This window comes from Dasypus novemcinctus, chromosome 14, assembly GCF_030445035.2.
Source record: "Dasypus novemcinctus isolate mDasNov1 chromosome 14, mDasNov1.1.hap2, whole genome shotgun sequence".
NCBI classification, from domain to species: Eukaryota; Metazoa; Chordata; class Mammalia; order Cingulata; family Dasypodidae; genus Dasypus; species Dasypus novemcinctus.
Window position 1 is genome coordinate 62,765,902 of NC_080686.1, and position 19,979 is coordinate 62,785,880.

General features: G+C 36.7%; 1 protein-coding gene across 1 annotated transcript in view; it reads right to left on the reverse strand.

Annotated features, from left to right (window-relative positions):
* The window catches only part of RGS22 (regulator of G protein signaling 22), a 176,421-nt gene that overhangs the window by 69,844 nt on the left and 86,598 nt on the right, over positions 1–19,979 (reverse strand). The window contains exons 12-14 of the mRNA XM_058275778.2: positions 13,536–13,648; positions 12,019–12,146; positions 10,875–10,976 (exon numbers count right to left, since the gene is read on the reverse strand). Coding sequence (XP_058131761.1) covers positions 10,875–10,976; positions 12,019–12,146; positions 13,536–13,648 — 343 coding nt within the window. The remainder of the gene's footprint in view (positions 1–10,874; positions 10,977–12,018; positions 12,147–13,535; positions 13,649–19,979) is intronic.

Sequence of the window (19,979 nt, forward strand, 5' to 3'; positions counted from 1 at the left end):
GCTTCTATATAAAGAAATGATGAGCTCTGTTATTGCACCTGAAAATACACCATCAGTCTACAGATGGAACACTTAGCTCACAGCACTTTAATGAAAATGTCAGGACCACCCTGAAGTATTTAAGTGCTGTAAATGCCAAGTAAGGAGGGGAGCTAAACAATCAAGGTAATGGATGACAGTGAGAAAAGAAAAAACTAAGCAGATTATCAGAGGAAAATCTTCAACACTGCCCCTCTTATGCCTAAAATGTTTTCAAAGGAATTTGTGGTTTTGGTCACCTAAGGTTAGTTCAGACTTCATTGGAAAACAATGTCAGGAAATACCAATTTTATGGGGTAAGGACTACATGGTCTCTTCTTTCTCAAACTTCCTAGGGTTTTCTGGAAAAGTGAGCAAAAGAAGAGCACATTCTTGAGTCCCGATAGAGCTCTTTAATGGCAGCACCTGTGTGTGTATTGTTCAACCATGTGTTCCCACCACTTATTTAGATATTACATATATTTGATAATTGTTTGTGGAAAAATGAAAGAAAGTTCTTAGGCTATGGAAAAATGTGCTTGTAATGCCCGATATAACACTGCTTTACATTTTACAGTGATTACTATTTCTACAGTAATAGAAACAGGAGCAAGGGGGTCAAAGTCATGCAGTGACATTCTTGTACAGCTCTCATGCAGGATGATAATACACAACCTAATATAAATATCATTTAGAGCTATACTATCTCTAATATCACCTAATAGGAAAATGAAATGATTTGGGGGCAAAGAGAATGAGAATAGTAGGATCCAGCTAATTTATATAAATTACAGGTGTAGGCTCCTGGGCACTGACTTTAGCACTTAAGTGATGCTTAAGTGCAAGGGTAAACACATTTGAACAAGAGTGATATATAAAAAGACTACATTTGTAAAACAGTTAAAATTGAAGCAATTATCTGCTCTAGAAAAAGGTTATTCTTCTTACAAAAGGCATTATAATAGGGTGTCTTTAGATAAAAACTTGCCCCTTCTGCATTTAATGTTTAATTTTTTAGAAGCACATTTATCTTGCAAAGCTAAGTACAACCATAAGCAGATGTTCAAATCTGGAAATTTTAACACTAGTAATTTAGGTGTTATGTATAAAAAATTCTCTGAAAAAACTATTCACTTGTTGAAGCCAAAATAGTTACTTTTAATTATAGCTAAAGAGTTAAAATTTGACCATAATTTAAAAAATGACTGTTTTCAAAATAATCTAAAGCCTGAGAAGCAGAGCCACAATTATTGCACCACTGAATGTATGCATATACCAGGAAGAAAAAGCTGTCCAATAGGTTTACTCTACTTCACTATCCCAATAATTTCCATTCTAACAGATAAATAATGGAGAATTCCTATGCTTCCCAGGAGAAAACAAGCCGTAGAGTGCATATTTTACATAACTTTCGTAACTACCATTTAAATAGATGTGATTAAAACTATCCTAATATGAAACTACATGTTTTTCTTCCATATAAATATGTTAAACTTTCTGTGAAAAACTCCAAATTGTAAGTTAATTCTACAAAGCATATTCTGAAAAGAGCACTCTATTCTCATTTAGACTGCTCACTCTATGTTGGCAGAAATTCTGCTTTATTTATTGCCATATCCCCAGCACCAAGAACAGTGTTTATCATACAGTGGTAGTTAATAAATAACTGCCAAGTGAATACATTAATGGATTCTGCATTACTATTACATCACAACTTATGGCATCTTAAAAACACATTTATTGACTCAACTTTTGTGTTTCCTTTATCCTGTGAAATTTTGCTAATGTGAAAGTGAACGGGTGACAGTATAACAGACCCTGGGTATGTAGGAATAGTCAATTGCACAGACTTATTCGTGGGATTCTCAAGTGATTTCTTTGTAAGAATGTGTGTAAGTAGAAGAAACAAGAGTCTCTTTCATCAGAGCACCCCAGGCCAGAGCATTTTCAAGCTGTCAAATTACTGGGTGGAGAAATAAGGAGAGGGATTTCCAAATATCAAGATTTTGTCTAGCTATGATTGAACATACTGAAAACATTTGGAATTTAGTCTGAAGAAGTTAATATGAATAAAATAGGACAGCTATCACTTTTTGCTTGTCTCACCCAAAAGAGAGAGATTTATTCTGTGTTGCTTCATAGGGAAGGAATAAGATCAATAGATGGCAGCTTTTGGCTTAAAAATGAGATAAAAGGAAATAATTCCCTCATTGCTACAAATATTGGAAAAAAAGGCTAATGACTAAAAAACAATAACTGGTATCCACTGGTAAAGAAAAAAGTTATTTCATTTTCTGGTAAGATGCAATTTATTATGTTTTTGTTTTAAACATGATTGGATATCCTTCAGTAATTCTCTCTCCCCGTAGAGATTGAGCTCTTCAATCCAAGAACTATGTCCTAATCATCTTTGTATTCACAGAACGTTACTTGGCACATTACAGGCTCTCAGTGAATGTTAATTTACTGAGTATCCAAGTATTGTAAAAGAGATTCTTAAAAGGTTGTAATTCTGTAAAGAAAACCTCAAACACAAGTACTCCCGAGGCTCTAGAGACGTTTGGACACTATAGGCAAGACACACAGCCACATGAAACCAACAGGCCTTATTTAGGAATATATGATAATCTATTTCCCCGATATAACAGAGACAGACTCATTTATAAACTCTATTTGAGGTTCTTCTATCCCTTTTATTTGAACCTATAGTTATCACTATACCCATTAAAGATATGTCTCAGAGACTTATATCTTTGGACTGTTCATATGCCATTTGAGCCCGGAATCCCAGCAGAGTTGCAGCCAAAACCTACTCTCCGGTTCTTCGGACTTGCCCAGGACAACGAACAAAATGATAATGATGGACAAACCCTGTCCAAAAAAAAAACCAGGGAGAATGTACAACTGCTAGCAAAATGTTCCTCCCATCTACCCCTTAATATCTAAGCCCCCTCTCAATCCAAAACAGTCACAACACACATCATCCCAAATTCCTCAAGACTGAGTAATGAAAAACATAAGGGGGGAAGGGTAACCATGGATAATGTAGATATATTGTTATTATAGGTATTATCATGTGGTAATGGGAGAATTCGTAACATTCATATGTTACCAGAGATTCAGAGGGGAGGGGCAAGAAGGAATAAACAGAACACAGGGCATTTTTAGGGCATTGAAATTGTTCTGTATGTTACTACAAGGATGAATTATGACAACATACATTTGTCAAAGCCTATAAAACTGTACAGCACAAAGTGCAAACCATAAACTATAGACTTTGATTAGCAGCAGTGCTTCAATTTAGTTAATCAATTGTAACAAATGTACCTCACTAATATTAGATGTGAATAATAGGGGAAAACGTGTATGTGTGGTGGTGCGGGTTAATATGAGAATCCCCTATATGTTTGATGTAACTTTTCTGTAATCTAAGACATATCTAAAAATAGTTTATAATTTTTTAAAATGCTGTGATTCTCTAAAGCATATTTTGATTTAAGTTGTATTTAAAAACTTAGAACAAGTACTAGTATTGTCTCAGTGAACAGTTATTGATTTAGGAGCTGCTGTTCTTCCATCCTATTTTCTCAGCTATCTCAAATTCCTATTTTCTTATCCCATTTACAGGTAACAGCACCTAAGTAATCACAATAACAATAAAAATGTCTATTTATGTCCTGTCAGTGGGCCCTCCTTTGGAATTCATGCTCCCCAGTGTGACAGAGTTGGACTCATTTGTATTTTCCCTACACATGACTTTTCTGCCGCTTCTATTTGAACCTATAATTAATACCAGACTTGATAGGTACATGTCCAAGAGACTTAATCTTTGGGGTATCCATGTGGCAGTTGCAATACCTACTCTCCAGTTCATTGACTCACTCAGGACAACTAACAAGGAGATGATGATAGACAACACCCATCCCAAAGAACAAAGAGAGTCTACAACTGCAAGCAAGAGCGTTCCATCCATCCGTCCCATGGGATCTAAGCCCCCTCTCAATTAGAGGTACAGTGGTCATCACCCATCCCCAAATCCTCAAGATTGGGGAATGAACAATGGACTAGAATAGACTTACTGTTATTCTACTATAGACTTATTGTTATTCTAGGAATGGAATAATTTTTATCATTGATGTGGAGGCAGGGACGACTGGATATTTCGAACGGAGGGAGATGGAAATACAGTTGCAATATGGAGGCATTTTTGGGACATTGAAGTTGTCATGAATGACCTTGCAATGATGGATACAGTCATTATATATTTTGCCACAACTTACAAAACTGTGCAGAACAGAGTATAAACTATAATGTAAACTATAATCCACGCTTGGTGGCAATGCTTCAATACGTATTCATCAATTGTAACCAATGTACCACACTAAGGAAGGGTGTTGTTAATGTGGGAAGGTGTGGGAGGGGTAGGGAATGGGACATATGGGGATTCCCTACATTTTTTATGTAACATTTATGTAATCTAAAGTATTTTTTTAAAAATTTTAAATGCCTATTTTTTTTTAAGATTTATTTTATTTATTTCTCTCCCCTTCCCCCACCCACCCCAGTTGTCTGTTCTCTGTGTCCATTAGCTGCATGTTCTTTTTGTCCGCTTCTGCTGTTGTCAGCGACATGGGAATCTGTGTCTCTTTTTGTTATGTCATCTTGCTGCGTCAGCTCTCCGTGTGTGCGGCACCATTCCTAGGCAGGCTGCACTTTCTGTCGCGCTGGGCGGCTCTCCTTACCGGGTGCACCACTTGCGCGTGGGGCTTCCCTACACAGGGACACCCCTGCATGGCGCGGCACTCCTTGCGCACATCAGCACTGTGCATGGGCCAGCTCCACATGAGTCAAGGAGGCCTGGGGTTTGAATCGCGGACCTCCCACATGGTAGACAGACGCCCTATCCACTGGGTCAAGTCCGTTTCCCTGCCCATTTACTTTAATCTAAATAATCTTATGCAATCCTTACAAAAGTCTTAAGAGGTAGACATGAGAACTTTCATACAGCAGAGGAGGCAAAGTATAGCATTGCAGGTTCTTACATCTCAAGTTTGAGCCTACTTTTGTCCCTTGCTGTGTAAACTTGCAAAGGTTAACATCTCAAAGATCTAGTTTCCTTTTATCTATTAAAAATTAGGCTATGGGGAAACAGACTTGGCCCAGTGGTTAGGGCGTCCGTCTACCACATGGGAGGTCCGCGGTTCAAACCCCGGGCCTCCTTGACCCGTGTGGAGCTGGCCCATGCGCAGTGCTGATGCGCGCAAGGAGTGCCGCGCCACGCAGGGGTGTCCCCCGCGTAGGGGAGCCCCATGCGCAAGGAGTACACCCCGTAAGGAGAGCCACCCAGCGTGAAAGAAAGTGCAGCCTGCCCAGGAATGGCGCCGCCCACACTCCCCATGCCGCTGACGACAACAGAAGCGGACAAAGAAACAAGACGCAGCAAATAGACAAAGAACAGACAACCGGGGAAGCGGGGGGAATTAAATAAATAAATAAATCTTAAAAAAAAAAAAAAGGCTAATAATACCTCATTGCTACTTTGAGCATTAAATAAGAAAATACATGTAAGTGCTTCTTGCTGAGACTTCCTTTTTGGTGCTTTGGCTGGCTAGATTAATTGAAAACACTTCCTGTATAAAATACTTAGGAATTGTGGATAAAATACAACAAATACATAACTAAACAATTAAGGGAAATTGCCAGGGACCAAAATTAAGGGTGTGCTGAAAACTGGGTGACAAGGATGAGCTGACAATGGGCTTGCCACAGATAAACCAAGGGCTTGGGTTATATTAGGTGCAGGGTATAGGAGACAAGGTCTTAAAACTCTTATGAGGTGGAAAAGTTTCATGAAACTCCCCTCAAAAACAAGGTTCTTGAAGAGCTAGTCACAAAATGAAATGCAGATTGGATATATACACAAACCTACCAAACTTAGGAGACAAAACAGAAGCTTGTCTGTCTTAGCCTAGACTCTATATAAAAGAAGGAAAAAAAACTCCCCCAAATTGATTGAGTTAATGCCCATGTGGTTTGGTTTTCAAATTTACACTTGGCAAATGAGAAAACTACAAGGTGAGAAATTAGTGTGAAAAACACACCTAGCAGAAGCACCACAGATTTAGGAAAAAACGACCCACTTAAGAGCTCACAATTCAAAGTACAAAAACACATAAGGAAACGATCTACCATGTCAGCAGAAATAAATGCAGAATTTGTTCTGCCAAGAACTACAAATCATAGAATTATCAGATACTGTGGTAGACAGTCTAGGGTGGCTCCATGATCCCCACAGCTCCTGGTCCTCATGCCCTTTTATAATGCCCTCCCCTCAAGTGAGGGCATAACCTGTGACTTGCTCCTAAGCAACAGATTATGAAAGTAGTGATGAGATCTATGTGGCTATGTGTATGTGATTATGTTACTTAAGATTGTAATGCCTCTCTTGCTAAGAGACTTTCTCCCTTGCTGGCTTTAAAGAAGCATGCTGCCTGCTGTAAGCTGCCATATAGAAATGGCACAGAACTGAGGGCAGCCTCTGGCTGAGAGCCAGTAATAAAAATGAGGCCCTCAGTGTGGCAGCCCCCAAAGAAGTGAATGCTGCCAACAACTGTGTGAGCAATGAAGCAGAGCCCTCCCCAGGCAAGCCCCAGATGAGAATCCCTGGCTGACACCTTGATTACATCCTTACAGAGAATCTAGCCATTCTGTGCCCAGACTCTTCGCCCCCCAGAAATTGTGCAATATAAATGTGTGTTTTAAAACACAAAGCTTGTAACAATATGTTACACAGCAACAGATGACTAATAGAAATACATATTATAGCATACACTTAAGATGAAAAGACATACAAAAAGAAATAAAAAACATAAGGGGAAAAACATTAGGAAGCTTTGTAAAACACAACTAGAAGGTCTAATAATAAAAAACATAATTCCTAACATGATTCAACTCAATTATTTAACTCAATGGATGAGTTATATAGCAGATTGAAATAAGCTACAGAGAGAATATGTGGGCTGGAAAATAGATCAAAGCAAACCACCTAACATACATTACAGATATAAAAAGATGGAAAAACTTGAGAGATTAAGAGACATATAGGATAAACTGAAAAGCACCAACATTGATCGGACAGGAAATCCAGAATGATAGAATAGAGAAATTGGAGGAGCAGAAGGACTGAAAGAAATAATGGCTTAAGATTTTCTGAATTGATGAAATACCTGATTGCTCAGATTCTAGAAGCAACTAAGACCAAAGAAAGATAATTGTAAAAAAGATAGTGAGGTGAAAAACAGAACACCATAGATAAAGAGAAGATCATAAAAGCAAATAATGAGAAAAAGCATCTACTGACAAAGGAGTAACAGCAGACTCTTCAATAATAGTAATAGAATCTAGAAGACAATAGAATAATATTTTCAAAGTGCTTATTGAAAACTGTCAACCTAGAATTCTATATTCAGCTGAACTTTGAGAGGATATAAAAGACATTTTCAGACAAACAAAACCTGAGAGATTTTTTTTACCATTAGTAAACCCTCATAAAAAAAAAAAAACACTAAAAAATTTAAACCTAAAGGAAGGAGGATGACACACAAAGCAATGGTGAACAAGAAACTGGTAAGTGAGTGGATAAATCTACACAAGCATTGAAAGTATAAAAAATAATACTAATGACCACTTGGAGGGTATAAAACAAAATGAACAAAATACAACATAAAAGTGATATGTAAAATGGGCAGGGTATAGTAGAATTGAAGTGTTTAAGTTCCTTGAATTGATTGAGAGGAGGATAAATATACTGAATAATTTCAGATGTTGTTAATTCAAATATATTTGCTATGTAAGGGTGAAAATAGAAATAGAGTATGTAACTTCTAAACCAGAAGAGGTGTGGAAATAAAATGTCAAGTGTTATTACTGTCCACATTTTACAAAACATGAAACTGAAACATTAAAATTCACTTGATCAAACTTACCCAGCTGTAACTAATAGAATGTGACTTAAACTAAGATCTTTTACTAGTAAATTCTGTATTTTTTTCTGTCATGTAGCCTCTGCTCTAAGTGATACATTAAAATAGTGTCACCTTGTTCTATTAAATAAGCTAAAGTTTACACAGTGATACATTGCTATCTTTATAATAAACAGTACTATGTGGTAAAAATGCTATGATATACTTAACAAACCTCTTTTCCTCATTACCTAACCCATTTTTACTCTCTTCACTATCAATTCCTACATTCTCCATATAATATTTCCTCAACTCTAAGTTTTACTGTTCATTTTCTCTTTGTCCCTCCCATTTACTTTTTTATTGTCTGTGTGTTGTGTGTCATAAATATTTACTAATATTTTTTTTAAATCTTAAATAGTACGCTGTGGATAAGGAAAACAAGAGTTTTAAATTCTAAATGCATAGCTGTTAATGGGACACAGTTTAATTAAAAGATTTCCATAAGGATAGAAGAATTTTTTCAAAAACTAGTGTCACCCAGGTCTGCTTCATTCTTTTGTATTGCTCTATCTCCAAAGAGGGTATGTATGATATATGGTCCCTCTGGCAAGCTGTTGCTAGAGTCACAGACTTTACCTCTGCAATACCTAGAAGCCAAACAGTGAAGTCTTCAGGGCACCTAAGACTTCAAATGTATGGACTATAGTTGGTCAGTTTAAAGCACTATTACTGACCACTCTTCTGCAAATCTGGGATGCCTACATATATTTCTATAATACTTCATAGGGAAATAAAACTATGTAATTTTCCTGTTAGCATAGAGAAAAGCATGTAAATTTCTCAGAATCAGCCCAGTCTCCTATTATGCAGCTTTGCAGATTTAAGAAAATAATATAAAATCAAGTTCACAAATTTAAAATAATATAAAATTTTAACACATGCTAGCTTCTTATATTCTGCCATTGGCATTATCAACACAAAGATCTATATTGGAAAGGTACCCTTAAAGAAAATCATACAGTATTTCTATTATAAAGAAATAAATGGTATTTCATGTGTGAAACAAATACATAGGATTATGGTAATTATTACAGGCAATTCCTTTATCTGAAGCATGGAAATCTTAGGTAATTAAAACCTAAATATATGTAGACAATTGCTTCTTTAACCAAAAAAATAACCATTGAAGGAAAAAGCAAACAAGTCAAATGAATCATATGGATTTGATCTCCTTTTACTTTTCCCTCTTCACCTAAAAGCAAATGTCTCCATTGCTCCCCTCCTCCTATCTTACTTTGACTCCCCCAGAAAGAACAGGGAAGGAAAAAGCAAGCTTATAAGCCTAGATAATACTGAAAGTGAATAATCTATCTCAGAATAACAAAAAATTGACTGTGTCCTCTTTCACAACCCATTTATAGTTGGTTGAGTTATACCATTACTAAGAATTAATAGACTTTTGTCTTTTTCAAGTGCATGTAAATATGGTGATTACTAACAAAGAGTACTTCATTGAGCAGCTGAAGGTTTTGGAGGAGTACTCTTTGTAGTAATAAAAATATAATAAAAATAACAGATGGTACTTTAGAAGATGGGGCAATAGGGTAGGGAGTAGGGGAAAAGTAGAGAATTACAGGTAAAGATTAACAAGCAGAACAGCTCAACTGTGTGGTCCCAGAAATGGTACTGACAAATGAGAGATATATTTCAAGATTTCAGGGAGCCAAATCTGGGCTATGAGGAGCTGAACTACTTATTTTCATGGTAAAAAGTACAAAGCTGTCAACTGATGATGATGGGAACGAGTGTTGTTGGGGGGGGAGAGGGGGGGTGGGGGAGCGGGGTTGAATGGGACCTCACATATATATTTTTGATGTAATATTATTACAAAGTCAATAAATAAATAAATAAAAATAAAAAATAAAACATAGTTATTGATGTCAGATTCAGGGTGGCAGAAGTCACAACAAATATTCAGCAGTATTCTTTTAGGTTTTGAATAAGAATATATATAATAAATAAAATGACAAAACTGGTCTCCTGAGCATTGTTTAGGGGGAGTTTCTCTGGAATGGGGGTAATCTGGATTATAAAAAACACTTAAATGCTCAATAGATGTAGAAGTGATTAGGAGTTTTCTAGGCTTGAAGACCTCTCTCCATAAAAGATCAAGAGACTGCAGAATAAAAAACTGAAAATATAAGTTTGCTTTAGCCATAATTCTGTTCTCTTTCCTTCCGCAAAAAGGGGGTCACTGTTTCCCTTTAAAGAGAATCTTCTGTTCTTACTACTCTTTTTGTTTTTCTTCATCGTTCTATTTTGCTTCAGGGAAATCTTGAGATGTTCTTTCCTCCACTCTCTAAATCTCTTATATGGCATGTAGCACAGAAGTCCAGCAGACTACATAGGGTCTACTACCACAGAGTCAGTCAACATCCTGGCCTAGACTTTAAACAGATTAACAGCCTAAGTATTATCAACAGCCGATTTCTGCAGAAAGCTCAGAAAGCAACAAGGATCAACACTCTGCTTTCAATCACTTCAATGATTCATTACAAATCCACTCTTAAGGGTCTCTTCTAAATCACAATCAAACCAAGAAGACATGATTTAAAAAAAAAAAAAAAAAAGATGGACTGTCCTTTATTGCAGCGAACAAGTAGTTGGCAGCAAAGGGAAAACAAAACGACCCAAATAAAACACAAAACTGAGCGCCTACAAATCAGATTATAAAACAATATTCTGCTGACATTTAAATAAAGGAATCCCATGGCAACAATTTAACTGCTGCCGTTTTGCAAGCACTCCCAAGTTTCTCTTATTTAGGGCTGAAGAGAACTTTTCTCCGCATACTTAGAGCTTCACATTGAACCATAGTTATTTACTACTTACTTGGGCTTGCTTGCATACTTTAAAAGGCTGAAGTGTTTCTTGGTAGAAAAGCTGATGATAAGCCTGTAGATCAAACCAAAAGTACACACTGTTCTTCCACCACTGCAGATGGGAAAAGTACAGAAATTATTACCACCCAATTATTAAAGTTCTACAAAACTCTGATTTCAAATATAAGTAATTGTTTAGCTCTTTGATGTTACCATAAATCAGGTTCAATTTAAGTTGGTTTTAGTATTCTATCACAAGCTGGCACTAATACAAAATATTTATTGGTACTGTCACCAGAACAATATATTTTTACATGTGTGCCTCTTACATAATTGGCCATTAAAGTTAAGTATTCTAGTTAACAGTTAAAGAGTTAACACATATTTATGACATGAAACCAAAATTTGAAGGTATTTTGATATATATGGGCAAATGCGCCTCATTCCAGAACCAAAGCCTACTTTAAAAATAGAACCATAACCTACAGAATTGAGTGGGAGAGGGTGTAAACTATAACCCATGCTTAGTGGCAATGCTCCAAATGTGTTCATCAAAGGCAGTGAATGTACCACACTAATGAAAGAAGTTGTTAAAGTGGGGAAGGGTGGGAGATATGGGGAGTGGAACATATGGGAATCCCTTATGTTTTTCTGTGTAACATTTCGTGTAATCTAAGTATCTTTTAAAAATATATTTTTAAAAAATTGAGCCAGTTACTTTTCATTTGAGCAAAACAAAAACTATGCTTGTAATTTTAAAAACCTGGAATAAGTTTGCAACTACCCACTGTAATTAGTAATTATTAGAATCATTAAAGATTAAAGGGTAGAAATCAACTCTGAATTTAAGATATACTAATTAAGCACTTAGCACACTGAAATAAAGTTTTATGAAAATAAACTACTATTAGTTATACAAGTCAATCCTTTTCTATCTGTATTTTATGTTCTAAGTAACTTTAGTTGGATAGTGAACCAAACACAATTATAAAAGATATGTTTACATTTTTACTAAAATTAAGTACGAAATTTTTTATCAGAGGAGATAGGAATTTTAACAACAAAAATAATTATTTGAGCATTGAATTATTTTGACCTCTCATTTTACAGTGAAGTAAATTTATAAAATTAGACTTAAAATACTTATTTTCTACCTTGTTCCCTGAATGCTCACAAAACTTGGTAAAGAAGAATCCAGCTCTATTTTCTACGTATAAAGATTGCAGCAAATTTTCCATGTCAAATCCTCCCAAGGCATCAACATCTAACATGGTTTTAGCCTAGATAACAAAATAGAAGTCAATTATCTATCTAGAAACATAATTTTTTATGGAATTATACAGTAGAATTTCATAAAATCTCCTAAACTGTCATGTTCCCATTGGACTATTTTTATACCATATATGTAATCAATGCAATATGTCTGCATTTGAATGTCCTATAATATTCATGTATGGAGCCAACAACATAGCAACAGTGTTAATTCTATTAGAAAACAATCCGATTTCAAACTTAATGTTGAAGTGACTCCCTAACCTCTATTATTTTCATATTTCAGGCACAGTGATAACATTTTAGGAGTCCTCCAAATCTCTGTTGGTGGCCTCTCTCCTACATACTTACTGTTATTTTAGCCTTGAAATACTGCTATTATAGCTAGGAGAGGGTTATAAAAAGAACTATCTTCAAGGCCTCTCAAAGCGGCTCATTAACTGCCCTTAGGGGACCCTCTTTGGATCATCTCTCCCCATTTAGTTCATGGCTTGCAGAATGTAAATGGCAGCATAAATTCTCATAAAACTTTGCTGTTTATACTAAAAATGCTGGCAAACCTAATACCTTTCTTGAAACAGAGAAGAATGCTTTTTTCTCCAAGCACAAGAGTGACTCTAGAATATGAAAGGGCATCTACTGTTCACACGAACTCTTTGCTATTTGATGAACTCAGACTTTTTAATCTTACGACAGCTATGGCATGAACAACTTAGGGTTAAAGAGAGGAAGGGTTACTCTCTCTGTCATAATTCCTCGTCACCTTTTTCTTTATCCCCTACTAAACAAGTTCTGAGGTGATAATTTAATGATTTTATTATACTTATCAGCATTCCAAACTAAAAAAAATAAAGATGTTAGTAGGAAAAAAGTCCTAATTAGAAGAAAAGGAGAAATAAATATACAAAATCATATCTAAGTGTTCAACTTATAACGGCCAAGATTTCTACCTAAAGTATAATCCTTAGAGAATGTGAAATTTTTATCTAGAAGGGATGCATTAAATCCACATATCTTATCAGGGTAACTGTGCTCTTGAAATACCCTGTTTAAAAATACTAAATTTACAAATCATAACATTATATAATATTTTTTATCAATTCTTGAAAATTTAATAAAAATACTAAAGTGTCTTATTTTGTGTCTGGAGTGTCATCATACCAAAACCAGAACACAGATGTTTCTGAAAGCAGTAAACATAGAGTACATAGCAACATGGTACTACAAAAGGAAATACAGGGGGAAATTTTTGCATAAAAATCTTTAGCAAGGAAAAAAATAAATTATGTTGCTTAGTAAAGAAATAAATATTATGGTAAATCAATAAAGATCTTTAAAGTCAGGGGCTACTATAAGTTAAATGAGGAATCAGGTCAGTCAGTGCTCAAAATACTTCCCTTAGGTTCTTCTGTATAAGAATATCTTCTCTCCAGCTGGGGCTTCAGACATTCAGAAATGTCAGTAAAAGATGTTAGACAAATAACTTTGCTGCTTCGTGACCTGTGCCTTGACCTAAATTACAGAGATGAGAACCAATAAATCAACAAATATATTTTGAGCATCTTTGGTATACATGGCACCAAATATTAGGAGTGCTTCTGACAACTATGAGACAATGGGAAAAAGGATAAGAATTAGTTCCATCCCTCAAGAAGGTGCTTGAATAAATGAGGCATACTGATGTAGAAAAACAATGCTCAATAAAATAACTGCTGGTTGAATGAAATTAAGAGAGTATATTATAGATACGAAATGACATATATAATGATAGATAATAAATGCAATGGGAGTATAGGAAGGACAAGTCCCTTCAAGTAATATTAATAATTAAAGAAATAAGATTTTTTCCTGAACCCTGAAAAAATGAGTGGGAAATACAGCAATGTATATATACTTAACAAACCTCCTCCCTTAAACTCCCCTGCCCAGCTGCAGGGATCATACCCTGGGAAGGACTGGCATTTAGACTTTACCCACATGCCATCTTGTCAGGGATATAAGTACCTCTTAGAACTGATACATATTTTTACTGCATGGGTGGAAGCGTTTCCCACTAGAAGGAAAACAGCAAACGAGGTGGCTAAGGCCCTACTAAAGGAAATCGTCCCCAGGTTCAGACTGCCTAAGTCTCTCCAAAGTGACAATGCACCAGCCTTTACTAGTTAAATAATCCAAGTTCTATCTGCTGCCCTTGGAATCAAATATTATCTTCATAGTTCCTGGAGACCCCAATCCTCATGGAAAGAAGAAAGAGCCAACCAAACCCTGAAACAAATTCTAGCCAAATTTTGCCAGAAAACTATAATCACCTTGGCTTACCAATCTACCTGTTGCTTTGCTGAGGCTATGTATAGTCCCAAAAGACCCACTTCAGCTTAGTGCCTTCAAAATGGTCTATTGGTGACCTTTTCTCACCCAAGACCTGATACTAGATCAGGAGACCCAGCAACTCACCAAATATTTTATAAACCTAGGAAAAGCTCAACAAATCATCCAGGAGCTCAGAAACAAAATCCTCCCTAGCCCCAACCGTGAGCTACCTTTACCTAAAGTTAAACTGGGAAACCATGTTCTGATCAAAACCTGGCAGGAGAACAGACCTCACTCCCCATTAGAACGAAAATGGAAGGGACCTTACTCTGTGGCTCTAATCGTTCCCATAGCTGTTAAATTTAAAGGAACTGCCAGCTGGGTACACTTATCCTGAGTGAAGCCAGCTGTCCAAGGAAGCCAATTCATCGGAAGCACCTGATGAAACAGTTGAGTGCCAGCCATTGGATGGCCTGAAATACCTCTTTAAGAGAAAAAGTTAGGTAGTGTCTGTATCAAAGTCAGTACATAAATTGTGTGCTAGTCCCTCTAACTCTAGCCCAAATGAAGCATCATGTATTCTAGTACATCATCCTATTGCTGGCGGGGAGGGCAAGCCCTCTTAAAAAATCTTGTCCAAAAAGTGGCCAACGTAGCCAAAAAATCATCATGTTGGTTCTGTGTGTCCCAACCAGAAACATCCACAGCCCAGGCAGCTGCTCCTAAGCACTGGGCAACTGCCGATCTTACAGCCTGTTTTTTTGCCACAATATCGCCCAGTACAGGGGTAGAATACCAACAATCCATCAGCAAGTTTCTCACAACACTCCAAGCTAGCAGCATCACCTAGAACCTACCTCTCTCCCTCTATTGGGACCTCTATACACTTCAGTTCACATACCTAAGAACACTACCTTTCCCATGTTTATCTACTCCACTGCCTCCCAACATTCCTCTTCCCCTCCATTCCTAGGCCATCTTAATTTTACCTCCTGTCACAACATCTCCTGGATGACCCTCTAATCAGTCAAACACTTAGGTATGCTAACTGCTTCCCCTCAAGTTTGGGGGCCAGATGTCTCCTAAACTCTGTACCCCATTAACATGACAATGCTTACCAGCACCAAAGACCCACAGCAGCCTAGGGGAGGAATAGTAAGGGAATCAAATACTACCCAGTACTGTTGGGGATGCCCTTCTAGCTCTTGTAATTCTATACTTCTAAATGTAACTTATGGTGACCAAAACACTCCACCAAAGATGCCATTGGCTTGTTGTAAACTAGACCCCCATGGCGTAGGAGGAGAAGCTAACCTTGTCTGGGACACCCAAAGAAGCATCCTGTTTTGATGACCCAGGGCTCAACGGGTATATGGTACTGTCTGCTAGCAGGCTAACCAGTGAACTGGTAATTGTAAACTCTAAAGAGGGCGCCAGCTCACCAAAAATTAATCTCACATTTGTTGCTACTTTGAACTATCAAGATGGAATTTTCTTTTTCTGTGGAGACAAGGACTACCTGTCCTTGTCATCCCTTTGGACCAGCTTATGCTCACTAGCATACATCACCCCCTCTCTCTACTATGATCCTGAAGACCTTACCATGCCATTTCTTGTATTTTCTCAACATACAATAACTAAAAGTTCTCATCCCACTCCTACCAAAGCAACTGCCATGGAACTCAGGTTGGCAGCTTATACCAAAACCAGCAGGGCTACCACAACTTCTCCCTGGAGCTAACGAACAGCAAGGAAGAAACTAGCCATGCCTTTAGACAGCAAACTGGCTCTCTTGCCAGGTGGTGCTGCAAAATCACAGAGCCCTAAAGATGATAACTGAAGCACAGGGAGGAACATGTCTGTTTCTCAAGCAAGAATGCTGTTCTATGTAAATCACTCCAGAATAGTCCTAGATAGCATTTGAAACCTGAAAGATGAAGTCCATCAACTTCAGGAGGATGCAGCCTCTTTTTCCTCACTTTTGTGGTCTACTATGCTATGGCTGGCTCCCTTTTTGGGCCTACCTACCATCATCTTCTTTATCTTTTTAGTAGAACCATGTATCTTCAATGTTCTAAGTTTATTTCTTCTAGAATAAACACCTTCCAGAACAGGTGAAGATTTCATCCAATTCTAACCACGATGCTGGATTTTTCTGTCCTCAACCTCAATAGAATAGCCAGAGGGTTTTACACCCTTTTAGGCAGGGACTCCTGCCCTAACCAGCAGGAAGGAACTACACAAGAATGACCATTGCCCTTCAGCTCCCTGTTAAGAATAAGGGTGTAAACTCTCTGAGGGGGGAGTTGAGGCAGGTTAGTATAGGGAAAAGAGGAAAAGATGAGTCCAACTGGGACCCAGCAGAGAACAAGGCTGTGAAACCCCATGAGGATAGGCTGCTACTAAGAACAAAGCCAGAAAGACCCTGCCAAGACCTAACAACAAAGTCCCATTTGGAACTCTCCTGGGGTCAAGGGGAGGCCCCAGATCACTCCAAACAGACCTCCCCATTGGTTCCAGATAACTCCAAACAAAAGATCTCATCATTGGTCCCCTACAAGCTAACCAGTAGGGCAACCAATCAGAACAGCAAACAGCTGAGGCTCCTCCCCCAACTTTACAAAAGGACAGGAGTGAAGAAGAGCTTTAATAAAGGCAGCCCCACAACCCCAAATGCTCCTCTTTGCCTGGAAGAGTCTGCATCCACAACTGGGTATGTACTTCTTTTCTTTTCTCTCGTTTCTTAGTTATTGGCCTAGGTTTTAAAAAAGGCAGTAAATTGCCAATTTGCTTTTGGCAAGGAGAAACTAAAAGTTAAGTGGATAATACATACAACATACCAAACATGGTGTTAATATAATTCATATACCATATTTAATCCTCACAACAGGTAGGATTTGCAGATATTTGTAAAAGTAGTTTGGGGTCAGATAATGGAAGACTTTGGAGTTAAACTAATGATTTTACACATCATCTTTTTTTCTATTATCCTTTCAAGCACCCTCTCCTATGCTCCACTGCATTTATTCTAAATTTTTTTTTTGAGCTCCCTAAAAATGCTGATTCCATTTTGCCAAACTACCTCCACCCATAATACACCAACAGGCTACTCTGCATGCTTTTCTCAGACAAAACACAGGTACAATATGCATCTGTTTCCATTCCCCCATGTGGTAGATATTATTGATTAGCTAACCCAATCCACAATGACAACAACATACTCCTATACCTACTACAATAAATATAATAGAAAATAGAAAACAATTAGAAAAAAATTACTAGACTGGCCAAGAAAAAAAGAAGACTGAAATTACTTAAATCAGCAATAAAAGGAGTGATATCTCTACAACTATACAGAAATTAAAAGATTTTAATGGAATACTATGAACAACAGCATGACAAGAAATTATATAATTTAGATGCAATGGACAAATTTTTAGAAAGACCAAGTGTCAAAACTGACTCAAAAGGAAACAGAAAACTTGGATAAAGCTATTAACAAATAAAGAGATTAAACCAACAATAAACCTTCCAAACTCTCCCAAAAAATATGAGGAGGGAACACCTCCTAACTCATTCTATGAAGCTAGTACTACTCTGAAATTTAAGCCAGACAAAGATACCACAAGAAAAGGTAACTACACAAACATATCCCTCAGAAATATAACACAAATATCCTCAACAAAATACCAGCAAACTGAGTCCAGCAGCAATTTTAAAAGATTATATACATGAGCAAGGGGATTTATCACAGGAATGAAGGGTTGGTTAACACCAAAATTAATTAGTCAGAAACTGCATATCAACAAATGACAAAACCAGATGACCATCTCAGATGCAGAAAAATCATTTGTCAAAATCCAGCACTCATTCATGACAAAAACTCTCAACAAACTTAGAAAGGAAATTCCTCAACATGATGGAGAATCTGTGAAAATCCTACAGTTGACATCATACTTAATGGTGAAAAACTGAATACTTTCCCGCTAATATTGGGAACAAGACAAGGATGTTCAGTCTCACCACTCCTATTCTGCACTGAACCGGAGGTTCTAGACAGGGTAATTAGGCAAGAAAAAGAAGTAAACAGCATCCAGTTCAAAAATGAAGAAGTAAAGTTGTCTTTATTCTTAGATGAGAGAACATGCTTTAGAATATAGAAAATCCTAAGCAATCCCACTAAACAACTAGTAGAACTAATAAATGAATCCAGCAAGAACTTATGATGTAAGATAGATTTTTTAAAATCCATTTTATTTCAATATACTAGCAATGAACAGTCTGAAAATGAAATTAAGAAAATAATTCCACTCACAATAACATCAAAAAGAATAAAGTAGGAATAACTTTAACATAAATAACTCTCCCTTAAACCCAAATTTTTAGCTATTATTATGACTCACTCCAAATCTTTTTATCCAAGTTTTAGAAAGAGTAGTCTGTGGAATACTACTCAGCAAAAAAAGGAACAAACTCCTGATACATGCGACAACTTGAACAGATCTCCTGAGAACTATGCTGAATGAAAAAAGGCCATCTCAAAGGCTGAATAGTGAATGATCCCATTTACATAATATTCTTGAAATGATAAAACTATAGAGATGGAGAATAGTTTAGAGGTCGCCAAGGGTTAGGGGAAGTGGAAGGGGAAAAAAGAAAGAAGGATGTGGTTATAAAATGGTAGTGGTGGTAGTATTACAGTAATAATGCTGAATGTTAATGGATAAAACTACTCATTCAAAAGGGACAGGTTGACAGAATGTATAAAAAACCATTATACAACTATATGTTGTTTACAAGAGACTTACCTTAGACCCAAATACATAAGTAGGTTAAAAATGAAAGGATGGAAAAAAGAAAATTCATGCAAATAGTAACCAAAAAAAGAGCTATACTAATTGCTCTACTAATATTGGACAAAAAAGACTGTAAATCAAAAGCTATTACAAGAAACAAAGGAGGACACTATATATTCATAAAAAGGGCAATCCACCAAGAAGTAATAACAATCATAAATATTTATGCACCTAAACATGTTCCCCAAATTCATGAGGCAAACACTAGCAAAATTGAAGGAAGAAATAGACACCTCTACAATAACAGTTGGAGACTTCAATATACCACTCTCATCAACTGATACCATCTAGAAGGAGATCAATAAGAGACAACTTGAATGATATGATAAATGAACTAGACCTAAGATACATATATAGACCATTGCACCACAGAACAGCAGTATATACATTCTTCTCAAGTGCACAGGGATCATTTTCTATAGTCCATAGGTTACATTAAGTGTATTTTTTCCATCCCACCACCCCGCAATAGTGACATACATATTCATTCTAGATCACAGAAGGACATTTTTGCATTTGTACTATTAACCACAATTCTCAACCACCTCTGGGTTCACTGTGTTACTCAGTCCCTAGATTATTTTCTAGCTTTCTTTCAAATGACATTTACATCTCTAGACTACCCTTTTCAGTCACAATCTCACTTATAAACAAGCTACTACTCATTATAATGTGTT